General features: G+C 46.9%; 1 protein-coding gene across 1 annotated transcript in view; it reads left to right on the plus strand.

Moving 5' to 3' along the window:
* LOC119374751 (uncharacterized) overlaps positions 1 to 14901 on the plus strand; it is a 281996-nt gene that overhangs the window by 99521 nt on the left and 167574 nt on the right. The window contains exon 6 of the mRNA XM_037644939.2: positions 11502 to 11662. Within this exon, the coding sequence (XP_037500867.1) occupies positions 11502 to 11662 (161 nt within the window). The remainder of the gene's footprint in view (positions 1 to 11501; positions 11663 to 14901) is intronic.

The following is a 14901-nucleotide window of genomic DNA, read 5'->3' on the forward strand; positions in this document are numbered from 1 at the left end:
AAATGATCTAATGTATAGTTTGATGACTCCTCCTGGGCTCACTTTACACCCAAGTACATAGGTTTGTACTCTGCAAAAAAGCACAAATAATTTTTACTTAAAGCTGGTCTTCAATTGGAATACATACAAACACTGAGTAGGATTGACAAATGGGCGAGTTGGTAACGAGTCATAGCTGGTAGAGGCAAAACAGCACGAAATAACAGGGACCGAGGAAGAGTAGACACGACACGAGTGCTGACTTTCAACTGAAAAATTTATTGAAGAAACATCATAATATTGCTGCATCGGTGACTCGCCTGCCAAATCCTCTGACCGCACTGCTGACACGACGCAACCTTTTTGACGTTAAAGTGGACGACGTACTTGTTGTTGCTCTGGTGGACACTGGAGCCCATATATCGGTTATGAACTCGGAGCTTCGTCATCGCCTTAAGAAGGTTTTAACACCGCCCACAGTACCGCTCATACAGGTCGCCAACGGTGGTACGTTTCTGGTGCTTGGGATGTACTCCGTACATATTAGTGTTGTTGACCGCCCCACAACTGCACTATTTGCCGTGCTCGAGAAGTGCTAGAAGTGCTCTCATGAACTCATCCTCGGCATGGACTTTCTATCCGCTCACTCTGCCCTTATTGACTGTGGAACCGGCTTGCTTCAGCTTGACCTACCCTATTACTATGACGCTACAACCACACTTCAACCACGTTTTTGTTCTGTAGAGTATGTCCGCCTAGTGCCTCAAGCCGTTACGTGCGTGATCTTGAGGTCTTTTCCTCCTATTCCTGGCGGAGATTATACGTTCGCACTGGCTGTTGACGTTTTATTGGCCAGGAATGTTGCTGTTCCTTATATGCTTTTGATAGTTACGAATAATCTGGCGTCTCTACCTGTACTGAACTTCAGCTGGTGCACGCAAATTATCCCCGATGGCATGACTCCAACCAACGTCTCTTCTATCAATCAACACTGTTTCTGCATTTATTGCAGACACTCCTTTGTCCGCTGCTGCATCCTCCTCGCAGAGCCCCACCGGTGCCAACATCGACAGGATGATCGCGCCTGACCTCGTTCCCGCACAGGCACCCGATATCTGGCGTATCTTAGAATCCTTCCTGGACATCGACTTTGATGGCTGCCCCTGAGGTCAGACGTCAGTTGTCACTCACAAGATTAACACTGCCAATGCCAGCCCAATCCGACGACGTCCTTATCGCGTGTCCCATGCTGAGTGACAGGTCATCCAGCGTGAAGTTGATAAAATGCTCACAAAAGACGTCATTGAACCATCCTGCAGTCTATGGGCATCACCAGTTGTTCTAGCAAAGAAGAAGGATGGCAGCTGGCGCTTCTGCGTAGACTACTGTCACTTAAACAAGGTCACGCGCAAGGACGTCTACCCACTGCCACGGATTGACGATGCTCTCGACTGCCTACATGGGTCTGCCTACTTCTCTTCTGTCGACCTGAGGCCGGGATACTGGCAGATTTCTGTTGATAACCTAGCCCATGAGAAGACCGTATTTGTTACACCGGATGGAGTTTTCCAGTTTAAAGTAATGCCCTTTGGCTTATGCAACACTACCGCTACGTTTGAGATGATGATTGACTCCCTGCTACGTCGTTACAAATGGTCAATGTGCCTCTGTTATCTCGATGATGTCATCGTATCCTCGCCGACATTCGAAAGCCACTTTAGCTGCCTGTCGGCTGTTCTTGAAGTTTTCAGGACACACCTACAGCTCAACTCCTCCAAATGCCGTTTTGGCCACTGAGGAATCACTGCGCTAGGCCACCTTTCAGTGCTCAAGGCGTGCAACTTGATCTGGACAAAATTTAAATCGTCAAAGACTTTCCCATACCATGTTCTACAAAAGATGTTTGGAGCTTTGTCAGCCTTTGTTCTTATGAGGGTGTCAACTTGAGCTTGTTAACATGGCTTCATTGTCGGAAACAGCGCGAGCACACTGGACTAGAAAGACAGACAGGACTTTGCGCTGGCTAATAACATGAGCGTTTATTTCGTGCGAACACATATATACGCTTCCTTGGAAATAGATAAACAAGAAAGGATGAGGGAAGGGGGAAGCCCTACGCCTGCGCCGTGACTAGTGCATGAAAAAGCAGAGATTAATCATGGAGGTAATTAATCTCCTTGTTGGTTAGTGTGATGGACGGTGCGCTTACACATGATGGCCCAATGGAATGAATCGTGAATGCTTCATATATTTCCCGGGAGTGGCAGTCTGCGTAAGATACGTGTCTGTTCGAAACTCGGAGTGCAACCGCACTCGGCACAGTGGATTGCCAGATTGCTTCCAGTCTTGTCCTTGAGGTTGTTCTTGTGCTGTCGCAGCCGATCATTAACGCAATGCCCTGTTTGCCCAACGTAGCGGCCACCGCAGGACATTGGTATCTCATAGACGACCTCAGTCTTGCAGGGCACAAACTGCGTCGCATGTTGCTTCTTGCAAATCGAAGGATTTGGGCGAGGGGTGTTCACTTTTCTGCACAGTGATCCTACTTTGATTGGCGCCGAGAACACCACCCTTACGCTGGCACGTGCGGCAGCCTTCTTGATTTTGTGCGAAACACCGTGCAGATAGGGTATGACCGCCACTCTTCCCCTGTCATCTACAGCCCGAGGCTTCGCCGGCTTACGGCGCTCCTTCAGGATGACTTCGGCCAACCCCGACAGGAATTGGTCAGAGAAGCCAGCCTTCTTCAACCTGCACACTTGATTGGTGAAGCTTGAGGCGATTTGATGCTGACATGACCTAACAAGAGCATTTTTCATAGCGGAGAGCGCGATAGCCCTTTTGACAAGCTTAGAATGATGAGATGAAAATGGAAGCAAGTCTTTCTTTGAACGAGGTGAATACTCCCAACACGTGTGCTCTGCGCTAAACTTCATCTTGAGGTCCGGGAAGCATAGTTGACCGTCCTCTTACTTACTTTCGACGTTTTGTCCAGAATTTCAGCTACATCGCCTGTCCCTTGACACAACTCCTGAGGGAGGATATGCTATACTCCTATAAGTTGAAAAAATGTTGCAGTGGCTTAGCTCGGCTATGCCAGGATATACGTATAGCGTTAGCAAAGGTTCAGCTGATTATTCTTAGCTTTTCGTGTCTCCGCAGCACGTTTAGCCTTCTTCTGTTCATTCTTCCTACGCTCAACCGCTAATTGCCAGACAACTACTTCCGGATCCGATGAGTTAAGCTTCCCCGCTCTTCTGCGCCGTTGATCAGCATTTGCGCTCTCCTTCTCCCTGGCTATACCACACTGGCAAACGCCATCAGAGGCGCTGTCAAGCTGCTCCAGCGCAGTGTCAGATGGCGACTGCACAGCGGAGGCGAATAGCTGCGCGCGTGCCGGCGTCAGTGCATCTGCCACGGCTGCGACGTCACTGTCTCTGGAATGCGCAGACCGGCGGCGGAGTGCGCGGGAGGTGCCGGCTCCGGTGCGCCAGCTGCATGACATCACTGATCCTCGCGCATGCGCAGCACGGCTCTTGAGGAGGCGCGCGAAACTGGCTCGGCTAGGCCAGTGTAGCTAACTCTACGAAAATTCTAAGGCTGGTGATGCACATTTTGTGTGTGTGCGTGTGTGCAAGCTCACGCAATACATCCATATCATGAGGTTAATCAGTTTAGGCAAATGGGCAGAAGAATACTGAAACCTGCAGTGAACAAAATATGAGCAAAGAAAGTAACTGTGAAAACTCCTTTAGTTTGCTATTAATTGTGAAAAAAGTGCCTGCTTTGGCTTGTGTGCAATGAAAGATGTGCTTCATGCTGTAAGAGGTGGTGTTTCCTTTTTCTACGATCTCAACAATTGTTGTTTCAGGTCCTTTAAAATTCTTCGTTAGGTGCTTGAAAGTCCTTAAAAACCCTTGAATTTTTTTCTTCAACGTTGCTATGAACCCTGTTTCTTGAACACCGAGACGGCACTCCCAGCAGTGGGGCTATGTTTACAAGCCATGATGTACAATAGGGATGTTTCATTGAGGCGATGAAGAAGAGGATCTGGATAGCACTCACGTTGTTGTTGCAGCTCCGCCATTTTGGCTGAAGGAATCTGTGTACATTTTTCAATATATTTATTTCTTCCCTTTGTATATTCTCACTCCGTGACAATATACTCTTACTGCGCATGCTCTTACAAGGCAAGAAACTCATGACGACACTCCTGGCTAGATACAAGGCAACTAATCTTGACACTGTTAACGATTACAATTGTCTAAAAAGGAAATTTCCTTTTTCTAGAAGGCTATTGCAGGCTGACTGACACAGCTGCGCCCTGCCTTCTGTATTTTGTGGGCCTCGAAGATTTCGCGTGTCAACTGGTCACGGTAGCGGAAAAGAATCCTCGTTCTAGAAACAAGGATTCTTTTTTTTTGTTTCAGTTGAAAGTTGGCGCTCGTGTAGTGTCTACTCTTCCTTGGTCCCTGTTATTTTGCGCTGTTTTGCCTCTACCAGCTATGAACATGCAAACAAGCACGTGACAGCTTAGGTTGCATAAAAAAATCATGGTGGATATACACGCTTTACACTGCATTGCCACGTAACGTTCACAGGCTTCAAAATGATGCCAGCTAGCAAAACCACGTAGGCAAAGCGTATTCCACCATTGATCACTTCATCTCAACAACACATGGTTCAGTCACCTGTTATGCTTGTCCCTAAAATGTTTATAATGCTCTTTTTCTTGAACCATCGGGCTTAGACAATGGCCAACCCCAGGTTTGCAAACAGTCTGTTGAGAACGGCGAGTCGGTGTTGTTAAGCACGACTGGTGCAACATGTTTGCTCTTGCTGCTTATGCTGGCTTCCTATATTAAAGAGGTCGTGAAAAGAGAATAAAGCTGCTCGCATACAATTTTTACTGCTTCATTAAGCATAGGGCATGCAGATTCCTAAATATTTCGGCCCAATGTTCATTCCATATTTAATAATGGCCGTTTGGAATCCTAGCATACTTATGCTCTTCAAACGACAATGCGGCACCGCCGGCCGCCATAGGCACTAGCTAGGTGACATCATCTTAAGGCATTTGAAATTGTAAGCATATCGTTAAACTTTGCCTGCTCTAAAATAATAGATTTATATGAAAGCTAGGAAGTAATAAAATAATACAGCAATTTTTTAGCTCACAGTGATGTCCAAAGTCCGACTGCTTTCTAACCCTGATCGAGGCTTCTAGCAGTTTCCAACAGATGGCGCGCTCATCTAGGCCACTTCGTTCAGGGCGATGCATGTGGGCAAACGGAGGATGAGCGACATCCACAAACCTGGTTATGAACCGCCGGATATACGAGCAAAGAACGATGAAGCTGCGAAGTTGTTTCACAGATGTGGGTTTCTCGAATGATTCAACGGCCGCTGTCTTCTGTGGGTCAGGTCTAATGCCATCTTTATCGACGAGAGGGCCCAACACCAATGTTTGTCGCTCGCCAAAGTGGCACTTTTTCGAATTCAGTACAACGCCAGCCTTTTCAATACAGGTGAGCACAACATCTAGTCGCGTGTTATGCTCCTCAAACGTGCGTCCAAATATTACGACATCATCAAGGTAACACATCCAGATCTGCCATTTCAAACCACATAGAATAGAGTCCATGAATCTCTCGAATGTCGCAGGCGCATTACATAATCCGAATGGCATTACGTTGAATTCGTACAGTCCATCAGGCATAACGAATGCCGTCTTTTCCTTGTCAGCTGCGTGCATCGGAATTTGCCAGTAACCTGATTGCAGATCAACAGAAGAGAAGTAGGAAGCGAAATGCGGGCAATCTATGGCATCATCGATGCGCGGCAGCGGATAGACATCTTTCTTGGTAACAGAATTGAGGCGGCGGTAGTCAACGCAGAATCTCCACGTACCACCCTTCTTAACTAGAATGACGAGAGCATCCCAGGGACTCGCCGATTCCTGAATTATTCCCTTTTTCCGGCATCTCTTGGACTTGCTCATCGATGATCTTGCGCTCTGATGGTGCCACTCGGTAAGGCTTCTGCCATATGAGATGCGCCGACTCAGTGTGGATCTGATGACGTATCCGGGGCGCTGGAATTGAGGGCGTTTGGCTGCTTTTAGAAAAAACGAACACTTTCGAGAGCTCAGAGAGAACGTCAAGCAGTGTATGACGTTCGCTTCGGCCAAGTGACTTGCTGATCATTTGTAACAATTGTGAATCCTCAGAACCTTGTGAACCTAAATGTCCATTCTCGCCTGTAGCATCAACAAGCGCAACCAGTGTCATAGACGGTTCAGGTTTGAATACTGCAAGTTTCATGCCACCTGGCAAAACTGCAGGCTCCGTGGAACTGTTCATTGCCCACACACCTGCTCGTCCATGAACGACAGGCACCACGCGACGGGGAATTAGAATGTTCTTCTTCAGACAGGCCAAAGGAATCGGCTCGAGCGTGGTGTCGAGCATGGCACAGTTGTTACCAGAACAAGTCACGGGAACACACACGGCAGAACATGCAGGAACGATTGTGTCCTCGGCAACGAGAAAGATGCAATTATTACGATAGGACTTCTCTAAGAGCGCAGCTGGGAAAGTACAGTCACGCTCAATATGACTTGCAAAACGGGAGCGTGTGGCCTCACGAGTTTAAAGATTTCGCATTCCTTCCACTAGCCCTTATTTCTACAACTAAACGCTGTTCTCTCATTGGGGGATGTCCCCAAATAAGAAAAGAATATTGAGTTACAGAAATGAAGCAAGTTGAAGCCGTGCGCAATCATTAAACTCGTGAGGCCACGCGCTCCCGTGTTGCAAGTCATATTGAGCGTGACTGTACCATGCAGGGAAAGGTGCCCACTTATGCAGTCAACAGTTGCCCCACACTCACACAAGAAGTCGATACCCAAGATAAAGTCATGTGTAGACTGTGGAATACCCGCAAATTCTGCGCAAAATACCTTTCCACACAAGGAGACGTCCACAGTACAAAATCCCAGTGGACACAATGCCTCACCACTCACACCACGGAATGTCACACCACGACTCAGGCAAAACATCACTTTAGGTCCGAGAAGGTTCTTAAAATTTACGCTCATCACAGAGATCGTCGCGCCTGTATCTACAAGTGCCATAGTAGGTACTCTATCAACAGTACGTGAACTGTGTTCTTCAACATAAATGCTGACGGGGGTATATCTGTAGATAGCGCCTGGTATCTCGCGGCCTCACCCCCATTGGCCGCACCGATTAGTTTTCCGGCGGCAGTGACCGCGTGCGTCGCGGTGGTGACGGCGATCGTGGAGCTCGTGGAGCTGGTGGCAGCGTCAAGCTTCGATCAGAAGCCAGCGAGGGATAGCGGAATCCGGTTGGTGCGCGTGGTTGCCGTGGCATGTAGAGTGGACGGTCGAAAGGCTGAGAAGGCTGTCGCTGATATGGATTGTGGTGGTTGCAAAAACGTGCGATGTGACCCGGGACGCCACAGTTGTAGCACACCGGATGAGATCGAGATACAGGCGGCTGCTCAGAGTAACCACTCCTCTCAGAAGGCATGAAATAGTAGTGCCGCTCTTCAGGGGCACCGTAGCCAGGCGACATTCATTGACGGTAACCAGGTGAGCAGAAACGTCGTCCGTAATTGGGTGGTGTGCGATGTGAGAACCCAGACTGCCGTGTGCCTCGGTATTCATCGGGATCTGCTGCGTTGTCCGATGGTTGCCATGGAGCAAGAGTAGCCGGAGTTCGTGCACGCTCTGGTCCTCTTGCATAGGCACCCTGAATGTCGTTGGGGTGATGAGATGTTTGCTGACATCGAAGCAGCTCTTCTCGGACAAGCTGCCGTATTGTGAAGGCAAGGTCGTTGGGCGACACTGTTTCGACACTAGCCACAGTTGGGACGTTAGACAAGCGGCCGAATTTCGGAGTGATCCGTCGCATCTTCAGCGATTCAAAGGTACGGCAGTGTTTCATCACGTCAGACACGGAGTTCAGGCTTTCCTTTCCAATTAAGAAATTGTACACGTCTTCGGCTATACCCTTAAGAATGTGTCCAACCTTGTCTTTTTCAGACATCCGAGCATTCACTATCTTGCACAGCTTCAAGATTTCTTCAATGTATGTCGTGCATGTCTCTCCTGGAAGCTGTGCCCTCTGAGCCAATGCCTGCTCCGCGCGCTTCTTCTTTGCGTCAGAATCACCGAAGCACTTCTGCACTTCAACAAAATGGTCCCAAGTCATGAACATGTCCTCGTGGTTCTCGTACCGCATGAGAGCGGTGTCAGTTAGCGAAAACATAACATGCCTGAGCTGTGTTTCAGAGTCCCAGCTGTTGCTCCTGCTCACCCGCTTATAGTTCTTGAGCCACACGTCGACGTCTTCTTCTGAGGTCCCACCCAAGTTTGGTGGCACTCGATAGTATGGCACGGAACCCATCGGAGTTGGCGTCGAAGCAGCAGAGGTCTGCTCTTCGGAAACTTTGATCGGCGAAGGCAGGAGTCCGGCAAGGCGGCAGCTGCGGTGAAGTTCAGGCAGTGAAGCTTCTGTCGTTGGGTTCGTCTTATCCAGCACCTTCCACCAATCTGTTACGTACCCTGGAGTAGCGTAAGAGGGGTTTTTAATGGGCACTGAGACCACGGAAGTCGTAGGAGCTACATCGTCGTCCTCTTTCTCTACTCGCGCTTTTCACTGACAGCGACACTTGATATCAATATATACATCTGGAACCACTTAGTTGTGCCCTCTGTTAGTGGATTACTAGTGTTAGTGCCAGTGTCACCACCAAGGATTAATATAACACAGAAATGCAAAAACACTACTGATGTGTATGCTACGGACTCTTGGTGCTGCATCTCCGGACCTGGCACCCACCTTTCTCGTCATCCGTGAGACGCTGGCTTCTTCAACCTTCTTCGAACGGTGCCCCACAGACAATGCCTGTTCTCTATCTTTGGGTTTTTCGCCATGGCTCGGGTCGCGTGCCACGAGCCCTTCTCCAACCAATCACATGTGTGGATGTGGCAGAGGTGCATACCATCAATGACTTTTCCGCTCTTCGCATACCATCGTGCGTACCATCGAAACTTTCCATCGTTAGGCACGTGCCTCGTGCCCCCTACTCATGACACAGAACCAGCCGTATTTGTTTCTTCTTCCGAATGAAATGTCGTTCTTATCTGACACTAAAGCTCGTTGTGCCACACATGTGCTCCCTTCCCCTTCCTGTTTCGATGCAAGAGGTGTACCCCTTGAAGGAATAATGCACTTGGTTGCTAGTCAGTGCTGTGATTTGTCCCCTCTTTTCTGGGTCCTGTTTCTCGCGCTACTTCCCCAGATTATGCATGTGCGATTTCATGTGCATGCCGCATATCTGCATGTGCTAGTACTGTGCACGTATGAACCACAAGTTGCTGAAGTCAAAGAAAAAGAAAAAATGCTCAAATGTAATGGCACAGGCCAACGTAATTTTCGGGCGAGACACTGCTGTCCTTCCATACTCGCTCTGTAGTTTCCAGCATGATCATGACCACTAAATGAGAGAGAGGTAACTCCAGCTGTACTTGATAGATTCGAGAAATGTTTTGTGGCAGGAGATTTGTGGGCAACAGCGTCCAGTAGTAAAGACATTTGATGATAACTTCGAAAATGGTTTCCGGGCCTCTTGAAGTAAGTTTAATTAGAGCCAATGGTTCGTATTCATGAGCAAAACATGCAGAAATAATACTAAGTTACACACAAGGATGCAGATGGGCATGTTATGATGAGTGCAACAGACTCGGAAGAGGAAGGAAACCAAGTGCTTGTGGTGGTGCACTGCATGTGAAGAGTGTGAGAAAAGTGGTGTCCAATCGAATGGCAATACTCTTTCCCGTGGGGCATCTTCTCTGGGCCAGAGCAACAGGAACGTCTGCTTAGCCATATTTCTTAGTGACACAAGAAGAATTCCTTGTTAATTTACTTCCAATCAAAATTTGGCATTTTGGAATCCCTCTCTAAGTCGATTGTTTTATATATTATTGTATTATTCTTATATTTGTTGCTATATCAACTAGTCATTCATCAATTTTTGTTTATACTTTAAGCGACTCATTTATTTTTCATCCTTTGTCTCAATTCAAAAAGTTCCCCTTAAACTAACCGCCGGTTTCGTGGCCAATCCCCCGTAGTGGGTAGGAGCCAAGAAAAAGGAACAAGCAAGTAAGCAAGCAAGGCAGACACAAGAAGCAGATGAATAAGTGGTCCTGGAAGTGACTGCGGTGGCTATTGGTACATCGTGACACTTGTGCTTGCGTCTCTTGGTAGACTCCGGCTTCCTGGTCCACTTGTCAGCACATGTTGCAGCCCAGATCCTGAGCGCGAACCAGTGGTAACTCAGTCCGCTGTTCTGTGGCTGCAGGCAGAGCCTACAGAGTAACCGGTCAGCCTCCTGCTGTGCTCAGCATTCAACCTTGCCGCCTGTGTGGTCAAGGAGGAATAGCTCACTGACATGCTTCAGACATCACGAAGACCTACGGCCACAAGAACAACAGTGTACTCTGGGTGGCAGACAACCACGAGTGTTGAGCGTACTCCTCATGAGCCAGATTTTGATGGGCTATCTCTAAGGAACTCTAGCACATTTCTCGAACAAATGGATGCTCGTTCGTGGTATGTGTAGTACACCGAGCAAGAAACATTTGGGAAGTGCGGCTCTGCTATTACAGGCGACCAAATAATTTCATGCTCCTGGAGGGCCACATCATGTTAGTGGCATCTGGCGGCAGACAAGGAAATTATCGTCGTTTTGGTTGCCAAGGGAATCGGTCGCGTGTGTTGCTTCCGTATTGCCAGTCACACGGAGCGTGGATGCAAAGCGCGTTCGGCCACATTTGTTTCTTGCTCTGTCGCCATAGACTCCTTGCGTAAGCTTGCAGAAACTGATGCAAAAAAAAAATTAAATAAATAAAAGAAAGAAAAATATGTGCCCACTGACAAAAATGCCACTCACGAACACTGCCAAAAAGCATGGGGACCATGTTCGCCTAAAGCCGGCTTGTGCAACCGGTGATGTTCTCTTTTTTTTTTAATTTTTTGTTTTCCTGCACCGTGGTTGCGGCTCCCCGTTGCAAGGTGCCACCATTCGAAGTGCCTCCGCCGGCGCATGCTTCTTTTGTGACGTTATCTAGATGCCCGCGGATGCCCGTACTAACGAGAGTTTCACCTGCTAAATATTTCTTGCTCTGTGGTGTAATAATCTGCTGTCTGACCATGTTGTACATAAACATCTTGTCCTTGTCCATGTCGCTTCCCTTGTTGTTTGGGCTCCTGGACCCACGAACCTTTACGCATGGGTCATGGCAGAATCTGGTAAGGTAAATGTCTGCTTTCCAGGGGCTCAGGTACCTTGTTTTTTGTTCTTTTGTGCTACGGTTAATGAATAATTAATCTGCATCAAGTAGGCTATTTGTCAGAGCTCCTATGTAGTAAAGCATGCTGGTATCAATGTATGCGTTGTGAATTTGGCTCGTGTTTTTCTTGTACCTGCAGTGGCTACCAATCGTGGAGTACCTCTCACTGTCGACCACTTCACCTTTGTTCGTTTGCCCATCTACAAGCCACCGCATGAGATTGTGCGGAACGCGGCACCACGTGGCAGTTCAATGCCAGTCCCTGCAACTACAGTAGCATTGGATGAAGAGAGCAAGAGGGTAGGATATTTCTAAGGCACCACGCTTACTTAAGGCACCGTGCGTACCTGCGTAGCTGCACACATTGTCGTTGCTGTGGTGGATCATGATGAGGATGATGAGGAATTATGGCTGAGCCCTTCACGATGGATGGAAAACTTTAAACCACCCACTCATTACCCAATTCACATGGTGTGATACCGTGGTTGCGTGATGATACTGTGGTGTGATACCATGAAATGCAATATTACATCTGTTAATGCATTTCCTTGCCACACATGACGCTTGCATATGGTCTCTCTCTGAAAAAGATTCAAGCACTGACATGACTCTGTGGCAGAGTGCTCGCTTGTCACGCAGAATGTTTGCATTCAAATCCACCTCAAACACAGGTTTTTACACCGAAGTTGTATAGTGCAAGGATCAAAGAGTATTCATGTAGACAAGATATAGGATGGCAACACGTCCAACAAAACCATCTTGTTGTGTCGGAGCATGCAGATGTGTGTTATGGTAGACACCTTGAATATAATGTCTAAGTTCATTGTTTCTTTTAAAGCTTATTATTTCTGCAGTTTCATGGGCATGTCTATCATCATGTTTGCCCGTCACCTTAATAAAAGGTGGTATCCACATCAATGACTGCAACCCAGTATGGCTTACTTCAACCAAATACAGCTTGCTCTAAAAAAACATCGGGAGACAGCTGCTAAAGGTGTAATGTTAGAGATGTTTATGGCAAATATGATGGAAGTTTTTGAATAACACCTTTTCAGCAAGGGCTTTTTGGGTGTGGCCACAATTCTCTTTGGGCTGTTATAAATGTTGTGGTGTCACTTGTGTTTTGCCAGCTGTCTGGTGGCACCACCTGTGTCGGGGATCGGGATGAGTCTGTCAGAATAAAGCACTTGATGTTGCGACCCTGACCGGTGCAGACGTGTCTCTGGCTCCGACGCGCATACCATCCGAGTCAACTCAAAACACAACGATATATGCATGGCCCCCCAGATATGCAGTGCCGAGGCATCAGCGTTTCTACTCCTGTGTCCAGAAAGCTCCCTCTCTACGATGGAATGCTTCTGAACCACTGTGACCATGTGTAGTATAAGAACATTTAATTGTGCAATGCAAAACAAAATGGTTTTCCACCTCCTTTTGCATGTCCAGGCAGACGTTCAAGGTCAAATTTGCCAGACGACCATAGTGGTCTCATTGTAGGGAGACACAGCTGCGGCGTGTTTTGGCAGAACTGGTGCAGCAAGGCAGAGGTGCACGTGTGTAATGCAGGAGATAGAACATCGGTTCGTTAATGTAACTGCTTTGATACTCCAAGTGATATTGCTGTCACATGATACCTATTCTTGTCACTCGGAGGGTTCTTTATCACTTGGTGAGAATATTCAAGATCGTCAAATGTGCCATGTAAATTGTGTAATATTAAATTATTGGGGACGCTATAGTGCTCTTTCCAGTCATTATCAGAGTTTCCAATAAGCTACGTTTCATTCTAAAAAGACAGGGCGTGCAAACACGGACACAAGAAAGACGTCACAGCACCACAAACGCCGACTAACAACTGAAGAGGCGCACAATGGTGGGAAAAAAAAGAAGGCATGAAAACTTGACTGCGCATGCCTGTGCAATAGGCGAACCTATCAATCTGGCACGCATGGGGGTCTACGTGAAAGATAACTGTTAAGGCATTTGATTTCATCTTTTATGCAAGTTAATCGACGGTTGGCTCACGCATGATTTACCACTATTCTGGATACGCCATGCCTCAATCACCAGGCGTGCTTCTTCATTTCTATGCCGGTATAAAACTGTGCATTCATCGAATTTTGGCGTGCACTTACACTCTCGACAATGTAAAGATAGATTAGAAGGTGAGCGTCCGATTAGCGATCTCTTATGTTCCGATAATCCCTGGTTAATGCAGTGGCTGCAGCTGAAAGGGACCTTATGCACCACACTTGTACGGCAATCAGTGAACTTGTTGGTGTGTTTTACGAAACAAATATCAATCCGCTCCTTGTCTTTTACTCGCTCATTCTTCCTCTGCACAGCAGCACAAATCTTACCTAGTTTATTGGCAGCTGTGAAAACAACATTAATGCCATATCTACTTTCTACTTTCTTTAGTCTGTGAGGTACGCTATGAATGTAGAGTATACCTACGACACGTTTCTTCCTATTGCTTTCTGCAACCATGCTCGGTCTTAGCATAACGGACTTTAAAAAGGTCGTGAACCACCCCTCGCACTTGGCGTGAAAAATTCAGCAACAGTGGCCACTGCAACACGAGGATAACCTACATCTAAAAGACTCGTAACCTGTGCGTTGAAGCTATCACTTATTTTGTGCTCACGCGACTTGGTTAGGGCAGACTTAAGGCAAAACATAGCTACACGTTTTTTACAACCTTTGAGTGCTTCGACAAAAACTTTAACAGCAGTTTCGAAGACCTAGGAGAATACCACCAGCATACGTGGTTCTTCTGAAACATTAAGGAAATGTCTTGAAATTGTATTCCATTATTCTGAGGCAATTCTTTAGTAAAGTTCAGCCCTCCTCCATTTAAATCAAATTTTTGACTCACTGAGGTTACCACGGTTTCAATGTCCTCGCCACTACAAAAAACCAAGTAATCGTCCACATAATGAAATTACCTAAGGCGCCTTCCAAACTTTTGTCAATCTTGCTAAGGTATAAATCGCCAAGAACCGGAACAACCTTAGAACCAATACATATACCTGATTTCTGCACATAAACGCCTTCCTTCCAACCTTACCAGCGTCGACTTTAAATACATGGAAAGAATTTCTAGAAAAGCCCCCTAGAAACACCACATTTATCAGTGAAAACCGTCGCGTGCCCCTGTTCATTAATACAGTCATTAACACATTTTAACAAGTCCTCATGCAGCAAAGAGTAATAAAGGTCTTCAATATCCATGCTAAAAGCTTTGTAACTGCCAGGGTTCTCCTCTGAGAGGAACTGAACTAGCGCCTGAGAATCACGCATACAAAAAGGGTCTGAAAAACTCAAAGAGGTTAAGCAGTTCTCCAAATAATTGCACTATAACCTCATTATAACAAAGTCACATCTGACACGAAAATAACTTCATTATATCTGAAGATTCATTATAAACGCTCATTCATAACACTGTATCTACGATGAGACCTTTTTTTTCATTTACTTTCTTGTAACCGATAATTCGTTATATCCGTGTTCATTATATTGTTACGAGGGCATGGATT

Source organism: Rhipicephalus sanguineus, chromosome 11, assembly GCF_013339695.2.
Source record: "Rhipicephalus sanguineus isolate Rsan-2018 chromosome 11, BIME_Rsan_1.4, whole genome shotgun sequence".
Taxonomy (NCBI): Eukaryota; Metazoa; Arthropoda; class Arachnida; order Ixodida; family Ixodidae; genus Rhipicephalus; species Rhipicephalus sanguineus.